This window comes from Etheostoma cragini, chromosome 13 (assembly GCF_013103735.1).
Source record: "Etheostoma cragini isolate CJK2018 chromosome 13, CSU_Ecrag_1.0, whole genome shotgun sequence".
NCBI lineage: Eukaryota > Metazoa > Chordata > Actinopteri > Perciformes > Percidae > Etheostoma > Etheostoma cragini.
The window spans coordinates 11,721,277-11,735,734 of NC_048419.1; the positions used below are offsets into that span (position 1 = coordinate 11,721,277).

Sequence of the window (14,458 nt, forward strand, 5' to 3'; positions counted from 1 at the left end):
AAAATCCACTACAACTAATGTTGTAAGGCATTTCTTACATTTTAACCAATGTTTGAATGTTTCAATGCCCACTGGTGGACATTAGGCATTTTACACTTAGTTGAATGTAGTTCAACAATAAGTTGAATTTATGCATTGTTTGTAACCTTGATATTTTGAAAAAAAAGTCTACTGTTCTGTGGAAGCAGAAAAATATGATACTTGGATGGGGAACAAAGAGGAATTTAACAGTAATATACTGTATCCTACCAGGAAACCATAGAGAAATCAAAGTGGTTTGGATTAAAACTGTAAGGCTCTGTGTGTCATGAGCACACCGCTTATCAAATGGACAAGGAAGTATTTGTTACTGAAAAAGACCAAAAGATATGCAGTATTTCTCAGTGAAAAAGTGGTTCTACAGGGGAATGATGATACGTCTGGTATTGCTCATCCATGATTTATTTTGAAAATAATTCCTTTCACGTCTAAACCAAGATGACTAACCACAATTTACAGATTAGGCCTGATATGGTGAAACCATTTCATGTTTGTCCATGTTACAGTGTAACGGTTCCATTTTACAGTATAAAAGAACATTGTTTATGTGTGTTTTCATTCTTTATAGCATGATGTCATTGTTTTTCCCATAACAGAGGATTACCTCAATGATAACGGATTATCAAATATATGGTGTAGAAAAAAATATAATACACACTTATATAATGCAATATGATACCATTCATTACAATAACTTCCCCTACAACAGCTTTTCTTTCCAGTATATTAGAAGAACAAAATCCAAGGTGTCCTAGTCTTTATAAGCTATGTTTTCAGTTCAATTTCAATTCAATTTTATTTATAGTATCAATTCATAACAAGAGTTATCTCGAGGCACTTTACAGATAGAGTAGGTCTAGACCACACTCTAGAATGTACAAGGACCCAACAGTTCTAGTAGTTTCCTCCAGAGCAAACAACAGTGCAACAGTAGCGAGGAAAAACTTCCTTTTAGGCAGAAACCTCGGACAGACCCAGGCTCTTGGTAGGCGATGTCTTACGGGCCGGGTGGGGTTAGAATGAAGAGTGGCAATAACAGTCCCAAAAAATAGTAGTTCTTTGTAGTTCTTTGTAGTAGTTTTCGAGCTATTGCATTGAACTGCTCACTAGATTGTGTCAAACAGATGAGTCTAGTGTCTAAGTATAATAGTTTTAACATATTGTATCTACTTAGAGTCCCTTTGTTGTTGTGCTTTGGTACAAAGTATAACAATAAGAACAAACACTGCCAGGTCTTCTCTATGAATAACTCAGTTCAGTGTAAAGAACATTAAAAAGTAGAAGGAAATACTGCAGCTAGGTATAATATATCTAGCCTTTGTGTAAGAAAAAAACATCTACTGCCAACGGAAACTGCAACCAGAATGTAATTTGCCAAGAAACACTAAAGGGTTCCAGTGCAGTTTTCACCTGATAGGGGAGATAGAGTGATTGTGATTCAAGTCACTTTTATTTGCAACTTTATGTGGAGGATACTATATCTCACTATTTGACTACATCGCCTGGGGGAATTATGATTTTCGAAATGTGTGCCTGGTACTCTGCTTTCAGATAGGAGCAGGATCAGTCCCTGTTAATATGCCTGATCGTCAGGTGAAAGAGATACTCACTGTGAATTCTCCTGTTACCGCATCAAAGCCAACATGAATGGTGTGTTCAAAGTCTGAGGGTAGGGATATCTCAGGACGTTCCTTCTCCTTCTTCTTGTTTGCTGCAGGAGGCAAACAAAAGTGATCACAAGTGGAGTCACTTTATACAGAGGTAAACTAGTAAAGGATGGGACTCAATGTGGGGCAGAGCGTGAGAGTGACGTGTGGGGGAGGATACTTACTCTTGTCTCCCCCGGGGAAGATGGAGCGCAGACGGACCTTCTTGTTTTTCTCTTCAGGAGCCATTGGAAGCGGTTTAGAGGCGTGATTCAGTGATGAAGAGTCTCGGGAACTACTGTTCATTCTCAAGGGGGGGGCTGGTGGTTTCTCTTCAATATCAACACTATCAGACATCTTTAGTAGCACTCACAATGTCCTATGAGAGTTGGAAAAAGAGAGATTGAGGAGTTTGGTGTTAAAGAATCTTATGTTTGGATCATTGGGAATGTTTAGATCATTGGGACTCATGAAGGGTACAACCTCTCTAGTACTTAGCCATACTAAGTGCAAAAACAATACAATTACATCAAGGGACTAGATTATTGTGTCAATATCAAGGATGGCAAAGGCATGAGATGCGTACTTTATAAAAACGGCAGACAATAGTATAAAATGGGCCATAGGAATCACATCCAGATGTAATGTTTTAATGTCGCTTATTTTTGTCCAAAACCCAAAGATATTGAATTCCTATTTGAGTTTGAGTTCAAAAGGCTTACTTTATTTTGCTTGAGACTATTAAAGTCTTCCATTTCTCATAAAAGTCTTGACATTGATTAGTTTTTTACACATTGTGTGCTCCAGCTAGGAAAGTGAAATACAGGAGTTGCAGAGGCCGGGGTGAATTTCTTGTCTCTGTGGCTGGTTTCTGAAGCAGCAGAACCGGGGAAATATGAATGTGACAAAGTCATATCAAGACTTGAGTTAGCTGAATTCAGACAGATGTAACACTTACAGAAGACTCCTAGTTACACTTTCAAAGTATTGTATTTTTAGAGCTTTGGCCTATTTTAGTAATGTATCATGAGGAACTCTGTTACAGCGACACTGGCTGCAGGTCTAAAAAGATTCTCTGCTAACACATCTGAGTCTGATGACCAGTATGTCTGTTCAGCTGTGAAAACAGTCACCAGGAGTTGATTCTGAGAGAAACTGGCATGAGTAAACATTCCCATCACTCATCCTCTCATCTTCCATCTACCCATCCCACTATCATCTTAAACTCCTTCCCTGTCTCACCCTGAGGCCAAGCCCATCATGTGATGTGCAGCACAACCGTCCCAGAAAGCGGGCCATCCAGGCCGCCCCCTTAGTGGAGACCTACATTAGCAAACAAAGACCACTCCTCGGCTCTCACACAGTGCTCACTGCCTCTGACAAATTACACATGTGCCATCACAGTGGCCTTTACAATTTTATGTAATCTTCCTTCATCGTCCTGCACAAGGCAACATCTGGGTACAACCTATTTTTGGATAACTTCCTGAAAGAGCTTGTATTGAATAAAGGAATTAGATTAGTGAGAAAGAAATAATATACTGTATGTTGATTAGGACAAGCCATGATTTAATCAGATATGTCAACAGTAACAGCATACTCTTCTTGTGAAACATATTTTCCACTAATGTTTCCTGTTTGGACAGGACAACCAGAACCAATAGAATCTTAAAGATTGTGTTTACTGACTTTGTGTTTACCTCTGCCGTGTCTCTTTCAAAGCAACACAATTATTAACAGATGGGTATATCAATCGTATCTCCATTAGAGCGGAACAGTCTCTCATCTGATATCATCAACCATTAATGTGTGTTTAGACTTATTCTAATGTTTTATTCATATAAACTAGACTACAAACTATCTGAAAATACAAATGATGTGAAAAAAGTATTTAGGATCCAACACTGGTCTGCCATAAAAGTAGGGGTGTGCAAAAAAAAAAAAAGATTCCCATTCATGAATCGGTTCCAGCTCTACAGATTCAAAAATCGATTCATAGAATTCCAAAAAAAGCATTGTTTTGTAATGGCGTGTATACTATCACAAGGGAAAAGTAATTAAATGTTCATACTGTAAGTTGTTTTTTTTCAACTACGAATCGTTTCTGAATCGAAAATCAATTTTGAATCAAATCGTGACACTTTCTGAACTGTGCACCCCAACAAAAACACAAACACAATCTTGTTGTTTCCTAATAAACTGTGAACAAAGTGTTTTGTTCCCCTCTGCTGGTGGTGTGATGAGAATAACAATTGTGTTTCACTTGGCAAGAGAATGCAACACAGAAACCGCATTGTGATCATTTCAATTGGACAAAGTGTTCTATCACCACTGCAGGAAATGATTTGGTACATGGCAAACTCATACTTTTCTGGCCTTTAGTCTCAGAGCTTGCTGTGGATGAATTTTCACGCACCTGACGGTGGGACACGTGTTACACACGTAGACGTGGCATCCACAGTAAAGTGTGTATTATGATTAAAAAAACAACAACACTGCAGGTCTTTCAAGATGATTTTCATGGCATATTTCCAGATATACTGGTGGTGGTGGTGGTGGTGGTTGACTCTGTTAGCAGTTTCATGTTCAGTATCATGTTGGCTGAGTTCCAGGTGAAAGTCCAGACATCAGCAGCAAACAGGTTCTCTTAGGATGAAGGTAGGGTGTGTCACTAACAACAAAACCCAGTGAAACTTTGCAGTTTACAAATTTATGTCACTGTATCGACAAAGAGCAACTTTGTGGTTGCTGACAACATGGCTCTAAAAAAAAAAAAAGCTACAGGAAGTCGAAAATAAAGAAGACATAGTGGTATGTCATGGAAACCTTACAGTATGTGCCACATGACGAAGAAGCCTGAATTTAAAGTTACTACTACAGTACCGACAAACTACAGTTTGTCACACAGCTTTTATATAGCCATGCACAGAAGTGGACTCATTAACATGACACAAGCAAGACCTGACAACAACAACTGGGATCTAATCAATCAGGTCATTATCTGGTCTGCAAATACAGAGGAAAAGAATCAATGGCTGTGACATCCAATCATGACAAAGTGAGTGGAGGTTTCGAACCATTTAAAACATCAAATGTATGTTTTCTTGAGATATTGGGTGACGTCTTGCTTCTCTCCCTTAGAGGATGCAACGCAGACTACCCTTACATAAAGCAGTGAGGGTACAGCGCATGCTCATTAATATGATAATTTCATACAACACCTGCCATTGGAGAGCAGTGGGAATGAATTATGTACTCTTCAGTATCTGACTGCGGTCATTTCTGGATCATGCAGCGGTAATAATCAGTGGCACCAGCCAAAGAATACAGCAGGAAACCACAAGAAACCAAAAAAATTTAAATGTTACAGACTCTGCGTGTCACTGCTGTGTGGTTATTTGGCTAATCTCCTGCAGCAGCAGCAGCTCTGCTCAGCAGTCAGACGGCTAAGGATGGCAGATTCATGGAGGCCCAGATATTACTTGATTCTTCTCTCACATAAAACATTGACTTATTTACTATGCAGACTGACAGGCAGTCAGTCAGTCAGTCAGTCAGTCAGTGAGTGCACTGTCCCTGAAACAAGCAGCTCTTATTTCTGAAATACACATAAGCTAGTCTCTCAATTCTATGTCTGAGGCTGAACTATGTCAGCGGACAGCGGGTAAAAAGATCATTAAGAGACCAATTTTGGTCAGCTGTAACACTGGACAAACATAAGAAATTACAACCCCAAAGCTCACTCTGCTTAGTTTGCTTTGGTAGCAACAATATTCAGTATGAATGCATGTGTCTAAAAAAAAAAAAAAAGTGTTTTCATATTTCTCTTCCATAAAATATGAATCCATCTATAAAGAGCCGGCATTTCTATGCTAGTTCAAACATTAATGCAGAATTTGAATGGTTAACACAGGAAGAGGCTCTAATCTTGAGCCCATGGCGGCCCAGTAAATGGCCCGCAGTGGGGGAGGGCTCCATAAGCCTGGCTCTTCGTGCCCCTGATTAGGACACACTCTCTGTATGACTTGGCTTTAGCTCTGTCTGTGCTTCTTTGAAGGATGCTGATTACTTGGATGGGATGAACAGCTAGAGGACATCCAAAGGATAAGGAGGAAGGGGAGATGCTCCAGAACTGCAGTTTACCATTGTTATCTCCTTCATCTTGGGTGCTTGGGTTCATACAGCACTTTTACTGGCCTCTGGAGACTGTTTTATGTACACAGAGTCAGAAAAGTTGGCCCATTCTACTATTAGCAAGAGCAAAAAAAGACAAGGCCACTTCACTTGACAACCTTTCATATAATACAGATGCTTTCACCAGACATTAAAGCACTGGAGGCCGACAACACACAGATATCATGCTGCAGTGACGCTCCTCTCTCACATGGTTGGTAAGAGAAAAACACATAGAGTCAAAATGCAGATGCAATCCCCCTTTATTTTAAATAAAGGTTGGGCGAGGAGGCGTTTGGTGGTATCGTACAATTTTGCTAAAGTGGACGCCATTTGAAAACAACTTGAGTACAATTTATGATCACAGAATTAACACCTTATGTGTTCAAACATGCAACAACATCTCAATGAAATCATTATCTAGTTTTAGATTTATTTATTTATTTAAAGTTTATAGAAAAACTGAACATAGGGAAAGGATAATGGAAAAGATTTTTTACTTCCTGAGCATTGACAAGTGATTATTATTATTTTATTAAATGCATATTATCCAGAAGATTCATTGCTTCTACACTCAGCATGGTCTCACAGAATTCTGTGAAATGATTAAGAAACACTGCATTACGTAGTGGTGTCCCGGAATGTGTGAAAAGTCCATGTGTTCACCACGGAAAACAATGCCGATGTAAATACAATGAGAAGATGACGTAGCATTCACAGCAACTACAATAGCAAGTAATATGAAAGGACGAAAATCTGCATAGGAAGGTAGGTTGTGGTGGTCAAACAACACAGGACTTCCACCCAGGAGACCAGGGATTGTGTCCTGTGTGTAACGTTTCCTAAGCCCAACTGTCGCTTTCTTCTTTTACCAAACCCAACCGTCCAGTTGTTGTCCTGCGTGTCAAACCTAAGCCCACCCACAACCTTTCCCTTAACTTAAGGGGCCGTGCTCATTTCATGGAATTCTTCAGCGGGCCCATCACAGATTTTTCAGCAATTCCGTGAAACTGCCACAGATTTTGAGTTAAGGGGCCGTGTTTATTTCCCAGAATTCTGTGAGATCATGTTCTTACATTTGAGTCCAGTCTCCCTGGGACTTATGTTCACATGGGTGTGTACCAGAGTTTGTGTAACAGACCTGGAATTTATCAACGTAATCCAGGTTTTTGCAGATTTGCCAAATTATAACATTAATGTCTGGGGACAGGGTTTGTGCTTTAAGTCTTAAAGGAGTAGTTTGACATTTGGGAGAATATGCTTATTTGCTGTCTTGCAGAGAGTTAGATGAGTACATTGATAACACTCTTTACTATCAGTATGGGAAATATTAGCTTAGTTTAGAAAAAGGACTGGAAACGGGGAAACAGATAGCCTGGTATCTAAATCCGCCTACCAGCACCTCTAAAGCTCACTGATTAGCATGTCATATCTTGTTTGTTTAATCTGCAACTTCTTTGCACGTGTAAAGTCAGACTCAGTAGTATTAGTGACTAAAAGAGCTGAAATTTGACATTCTTAAGCCAACACAAAACATACCTGGAATTTACAAAACATCAAAATACAGCTGCCGACCGTTGCATCCAATTATTGTCTGTGACTTGGTAACTGTGATATAAAAATGTTTGACAAATCATCTTTTGTCTGTTTAGGCTCCACCTCTCTGGTTTGGTCCCCCTCCTGCAAAACTCTACTTTACATACAGCTGCCAACGTTTGGTTCATGAAAAGGACAAGTCACAACAATCCCATCGGTTTGCTTACAACAGGTGGCAGGTGAGACAGGGGCGTGTGAATTTTCCTCAAACTCGACAACCAAGCATAAATGTTGGGACCAACATTTATGCTAACAACCAAGCATGGGATGTTTAAATGTGGGAAGAACAATTCTGAGAGGTAGCAAACATCTATTTACAGAGTAACAAAAAATACAAACTCACTTACATATAAATGATGCTTGAGCAAGAGCTTGATAAACGCTCCATTACATATTCAAACTTATTGATTCAGTTGTCACCTTTCATGAAGTGTGAAATTGTATTTTTCACTGCTTGTCAATTCCACAACAGCAATAGAATTATGTATTGCATTACTGAAAAAAATGTAAAAATCAAACTTCATCTTCCAACCTATATTTTTAGCTGATACACATGCCTTGAAAGAAAGCCATGGCAATGTTAAAGATGCACATCTTTTAACTGTGTTAGAGTAAAAGGCTTATACCCATCATAATATGCTAACTAGAGCATGATTACACAATATCAAAAGCAAACCTTGTGGGTGCAACAGTTCCACTACTGTCCGTTCACACTCAGACAAAATACAATATTATCCTATTAAGATTAGTTTTACTATGATAGAACCTGACAAAAAACACTGCACAGTGCATAAACATCCATAATCAATCTTTGTTTAATCTTAATTAAATTATTACGAAACACCTTTTGTCTGGCTGTTAATATCCTACATCGATCTTGTCCATTCCTAATTAGCAACACTAATGAGAACAAAAAAAAAAATTCACCTCACACAAATTATCCTCAAAAACTCAAAATATTCAGTGATGTCACCACATAATATTGGACTTACTAACCCTCGGCTCTCACATGTTGTGGAATAATATTACCTATATACCAAACCAAGCAAAAAACACTTATTCATCCCAGTCTACAATCCACCAGGCCTCTCGTCTTTAACGGGCATCTTTCTTTAACTAGCTCTGTCATTTCATATTGAGTTGGGGTGAACTTGCCACAGAGTAACTCTTCCTATCCACACATGCATGTACTATATGCATACATGCACGCACGCATGCAGGCACGCACCTTAAACCTGTCATTCTAGTTTCCAACCGATCTTAAAATTGTTTTAGTCTCCGTTTTCTGATATGAGTTAATTAGCTGCGTGCACACACTTCTTTTTTGATAAATTACATTAAATTGAAAGCGCTAAATAAACAATCCAAGCTGAAACACTGCTGTGCACTGTGTTCCGACAATTTAAAACTGTTAAAAATGTGATAAAATGAGCTACCTTATTTACACTACTGGTTGTTTGTTTTGAGAGATTATTCCTTCCTGACAGAAAGGTCTTATTTTATTCAAAGCACATTTTTAGAACTGTTAGTTTATTCTAATAGGCATTTCCCGCCTGACAAAGCCTATTTAACAAACGGATAGCTTTTCTATTCTGCCTGACAGAATGAACGGTACCTCACTTAACAGAATGCATTATTTTGAATCACATTTGAGTCTATACATATTAAATGTTGAGTATTTTTGCATTAATGTTCTACTCTAAGCCCTGTATTGAAGATTTCAGAAATTGTTATTATGAAATTGGAATCATTCAGGTCCAATAAAGATACAAGATGGATGCAGAAGTTTGTGGTTGTTTGGTCCAGTGGTTTATGTAAGCAGCAACTCAATACTTTTTTACGTTAATTTGCCTTTATTTGAAAGTTGGTTGTGGAGACTTACTGTACAGGAAACAGTGGCGGAATCAAAAAGGAGAAATTGTATAGTTGTAAATCATGCATCTTGGACATCTACGCCTCAGGGATGACCAAAACCTTGAATATTTCATTCAATGACATCCCAAGTAACCTTCTTAGTTATGCACTATGTTGGTGGCTCCAACCCAACGACCCATACTAGTTTCCAAGATGATAAGCAACACACCAGCATTGTCCCTGTCCTTCACCCTGACACATTCTCAGCCAACCCTCAATATAAGCATTTTTGAGTGTCAAATATTATACTGTAGAATTTGAATTTCATATCTTACCTTGAACTTGAAAAAACTTTTGCATAGAAACATGTCAGCAATCAAGACAGGCCTACTAGGTTTGGTTAGACTGGGTAAACCCGGCCCACTCTGCCGGTGATCTACCTGGCGCGCTATTGGCGGGTTTAACACGATGACGGTAGAGAAGCAACCAAGCAGCTTCTTGTTTCCCTTCAACATAGCGTCGGCCACCAAACGCCAGCCGAGCGCAGCCGCCCGTTGATGCTGCTGTTGCTTCTACGTCACCTGGATCGGTGGTCTGATTGGTTGAAGGACTATCCAATTAGATACGGAGTCATTTGAACTACGCTCGTTGGTCACGCAACCTGTGCAGAGAAAATACAGAGCAGACTCCCCTGACCAATGCTCAATCTCAAATCTATTGAGCTTGACTTGGTCTGGTGACAGCCAGACTAAGGTTTGGTGTCATATTATCACTAAATAAGCAAACAACTGCCTGGCTACTTTGCTCTTTTATTGGGACCAGTTACTTCAGTTTGGCTTCTTACTCCAAAAGTGATGCTTTGAGTTACATTAACTCTGTGTCTGACAAAGATGCGAGCACCAAGCACAGGTGAGGCGGCCCATCATGTATTGTCCGCTTTAAGGTACCAAAGTGTGTGTGTTTTTGCATTAGTGCGGCATGGGTGGGCATGTTTGAGTGCCAGCTGGAGGCAGAGAGGGGAGTGGATTTCCTCCTGCAGTACAAGCTGGTGCACCTGCTCTGAGTCAAGGTGAAAGGGTTAAAATGCACCCGCTGGATGGGAAGAGAAAGTCAATCTCTTTCCATTAATGTATAAATTGTATGTATGCAAGATCAGTTGAGGTCTTCTTTTGAGATTAAGCATAACATCCTTCTTATCTCCAATGTGTCTCTCTATCTCGACAGTCTATAACTCGACAGTATCATGTTCTACAACCATAATGCACAAAATACAGTCTTGCTGTTGTGAGAGTATTACAACTAAACTTGCATTTAATTTTAATAACGCCTCCCCTGCCAAACACATATAGCTGCATTATGATTTTGCATAGCAAACACTGCCACAGGACTAATACTTAAGTCAACAAATGAATCAAATGAGAGGTTTTATTCTGACACACAGGGGTTGCACCTCCATGCAGCTGAATTTCTTGTTGTTTATTTTGAAGGCAAAGAAACAGTGACGGCACTGCTCTAAGTGATCTTCAGCTCGAAGGTGTTATTTGCGTGTGACAGATGAGTTATTCCCTTCTACCTGGAGTAACAAATCTTTGATCATGTTTGTCATAACCACAGCTTTCCTAGAACCAAACTGTGCCTGTTTTTATTTCATTTTTATACGGTTTATTGTCTCCCAGTGGGAAAATGTACACTCTTCTTTGTTAGATATCAATACACATAGGCCTCAAATACACCTGGTCAAAAAAAAGGAAATGAAACACACATACACACACACACACAACCTATTCATGCACAAAATGGAGAGCTGTCAGAGGGCGTGGGCTGCCAGTGCCAGACCAGCACACTGAGCGGATGAGGGGGTACGGTGCCTTGCTCAAGAGCACCAGGCAGTGCCCAGGAGGCGAACTGGCATCTCTCCAGCTACCAATCCACATTCTGCATCTTGGTCCGTACTGAGACTTGAACCAGCGACTCTATGGTTTTCAACCCAGGCTGAGCCACGCCTGTTTTATTCAGTAATCAACTTAATTATGTGAGCATAATTGTTCAATGTTGTTGACAGATCTTGATCAAACACGAGGTTTGCTGCATATAAACTCCAGTTGAAATTAAAGTCATATTAAGCGTTTTGCAGTGATATTATAGCTGAAGCATTAGTGAAATGTATCCCCCTTAGGAGATACAAATACAAAACAGAATGAGGGCCAAAATGTTTATAACAATTCTTCTTAACAGAGAACCAGTATTTTTTCACTCTTCCCCGCCAACATATTACATTCTGCGGTTTGTTTACATTAAAACCAATTCAAGTTCAAATGCCCCTGTGCAACTCTCTGTGAACTCTTGACTTTGTAGCGCGACTTGTTAATCTCTTAAACCCCCCTGAACCTGTTTCCTCCTCTGCAACATTTCATCCTTTTCTTCTCCACAGTCTCTTTCCATCTGCAATGTCTTCAACCACTGTATCAACATACTGTAAAGGCTTTAACCTCTAACTTTCTTTTTTCTGACTACCTTGAAGCCATATTTGCCATTAGTGTGTGATACATCAGAAACAGTGTAAATCACAGAACTATGATGGTCACAAATTGCACACACACACACACACAAACACACACACACACACACACACACACACACACACACACACACACACCTATTCTAAGTAGCAACAGACATCAAGTAGGGAGATTATGGAGGGAGCTGTGTCAATGTGTCAGTGTGTGAGCGTTTCTTCTGTGTGTGTGTGTGTGTGTCTCTCTCTCCTGTCTCTCTCTATCCATCTCTCTCACTTATTTCCCCCTCCCCTTTCTGAGACAAAATGGCCAGATGGCTTCCAATCCTACATGCTAATCCACAACACACAGACTGTAGCTCTGACACACCTACCACAAGACTACTGCCCTGCTTAGACAGCTATGCCCTTAAGCACACCCAAACAACCCACATGAGGCCACTACACATTTATAAACTGTCAACAAGACTCCTAGCCAATAACTTCCCTGAACAATAGCAGCATAACTCATCCAGACAAAGTCCTCAGCAGATGGAGGCCTACTTGTATGTGTTGTGTGTCCTGCTATCATATTTCAGGCAGGCCCAGTTAGCAGGCTACAGGCCAAGATGAGGTTCTGTGTCTGCTGCTTTTGTTAGCTGAGGTGAGGTAAGAGAAGCTGTGTGTGTTAGGTTACACTGGCCAGTGGAAAACAAGGGGAAGCCCAGAACTGCTGCACACTAATACCCATGGAGACATACAGGCAGATATACTAAAAAAAGAAATGGTTTACATTGCTTCAGTGTACAATAAAAGTTCTGATTGTATGTGTTGTTTATATGATTATGTTAAATAAACGTGAAGGCAATTTATTCATAGACTGTATGTGGTGGCAGATTAGATACTAACCACTACATTTTGGTGTTCCGAGTCTGGGCAGATCATCACATCAAATAATTAATAAAACAAATGGAAATGAAACATCTACTAGTACATTTATCCAACTGGCCCAGCGATAAGGAGGTCCTGGTGTGTATAGTACTGAAAACAATACCTGTCTGACAAATCAAGCTAGAATAAAATAATCCATTATTCAAGCAGAATTCACGTTTATTTTGTTAAGCAGAAAAAGCCATACGATCATTTATTACAGTGCATACAAAGATTCTGTAAATAATAATCTAAATGTGGATCTGTTTTCTGATGATTACGTTGATGATTTTCAATCATGTTTCATTGCCTTTAATCTTACAAGGGAATTCTAACTAATGGCTGGTGTTCACAGAAACTATATGATTAAAACAAATAGTGTTTTGGTTATGCAAGTTGATCACAAGAGTCAGTTGTTAAGACAAAAAGGCAAGCCACAATAAAGTTGGATTTTGCCTACACATTTAATGTTTACACTGTAAACAGAGTGCTATTTAGCTGCTTTCATTTTTATTAATACAGAGCGCACATGCACAGAATATCAGACCAGACACGTTACCACCTTTTGCAAATAATATTTTCATGAGATGCCTATGACAAAGAGACAAAGGCCTATGTGAATACTTTCAACTGATGCTAAGCATCTCTACCCAAACCCATGTAGACATTGAAAATACAGAGCTGTTAACTGTCCGTTTCCCTGTAACAGACCTGTGCAGATAAAGGTTTGATGAATATATAATGCTTGTGGCGAGTGAAGCACATCGTCTAACACCCAGAGCGACAGCTAATTATCCAGCAATGGTTTCACAGATCAGTTGAACAGCAGGATGTATAAATACCAAACATGTTAATGGTATATCACAGCATCTCTGTCTGATTGTCTTGTGACACTGCATTAGATTACAAACTGTAGGGCCGGTGTCTTCTGCCAAGCAAAGTGCTGTCTAATGTAATGAGCTGTACCGGCTCAAACTATTTTATGCACCAATAAAATTATTTTCACATAGAAACAACAGTTTAGATAATCAATTGATGTTGTTGAGCTGAACTGAAGGACAAAGGTGGGGCCGTGGTGGTGGTGATGGTGGCTATAGGGACACTTAATATTTTGGAAAAGACAGCAGAGGACACAATACGAACCCTTGGGTGAACACAGTGAAAGGAGTGCGGTCATGGAGTCTGGACAGATATATTAGTGATGAATGGAAGGGCATGTATCACATCTACTGTATATCAGTATAAAAGGCCAATGTTCAAAGGGAGTAACACCTACAGCATCCCATCCCCCAATTCCCCTCTACAATCATCTCACCCTCCCTCGATCACTGACATCCCTAACATCCCTCTTTCACACGACGTCCAGACAACAGGTCTCCCATCAGGCCCTGCTTCTCACAAACTGGAGGATGACTTTGCTCGCTTAGAGATGAATCTCCCTCTGCATAAGAAGCTCTGAGACCCTAATCTACATCAGCAGAGGTGATGAGGAGACATTCACGACGGTAGCCAATCTTTCCATTTTCTTCCATCAACCGATGGCTGTGGAAGAATCCGAAGCAAAATAGCTCAGCTTTTACAGGACCGGCCCCTACCCCCACTCCGCTCCCCAATGAAGTCAGGTGACCAGATGTTGTATATCTCCCAGTCACTACAGCCTCCATGAAACTGCTACACAGATCCGTGTTAAAGCTAGGAGACAGAGGCACGTCTCTGTTCTCTCTCT

General features: G+C 39.9%; 1 protein-coding gene across 2 annotated transcripts in view; it reads right to left on the minus strand.

Moving 5' to 3' along the window:
* The window catches only part of LOC117955092 (serine/threonine-protein kinase PAK 3), a 28,456-nt gene that overhangs the window by 13,074 nt on the left and 924 nt on the right, over nt 1–14,458 (minus strand). For both annotated transcript variants that reach the window (XM_034889243.1, XM_034889242.1), the window contains exons 2-3: nt 1,871–2,064; nt 1,650–1,750 (exon numbers count right to left, since the gene is read on the minus strand). In XM_034889243.1, coding sequence (XP_034745134.1) covers nt 1,650–1,750; nt 1,871–2,042 — 273 coding nt within the window. In that variant the 5' untranslated portion in view covers nt 2,043–2,064. The remainder of the gene's footprint in view (nt 1–1,649; nt 1,751–1,870; nt 2,065–14,458) is intronic.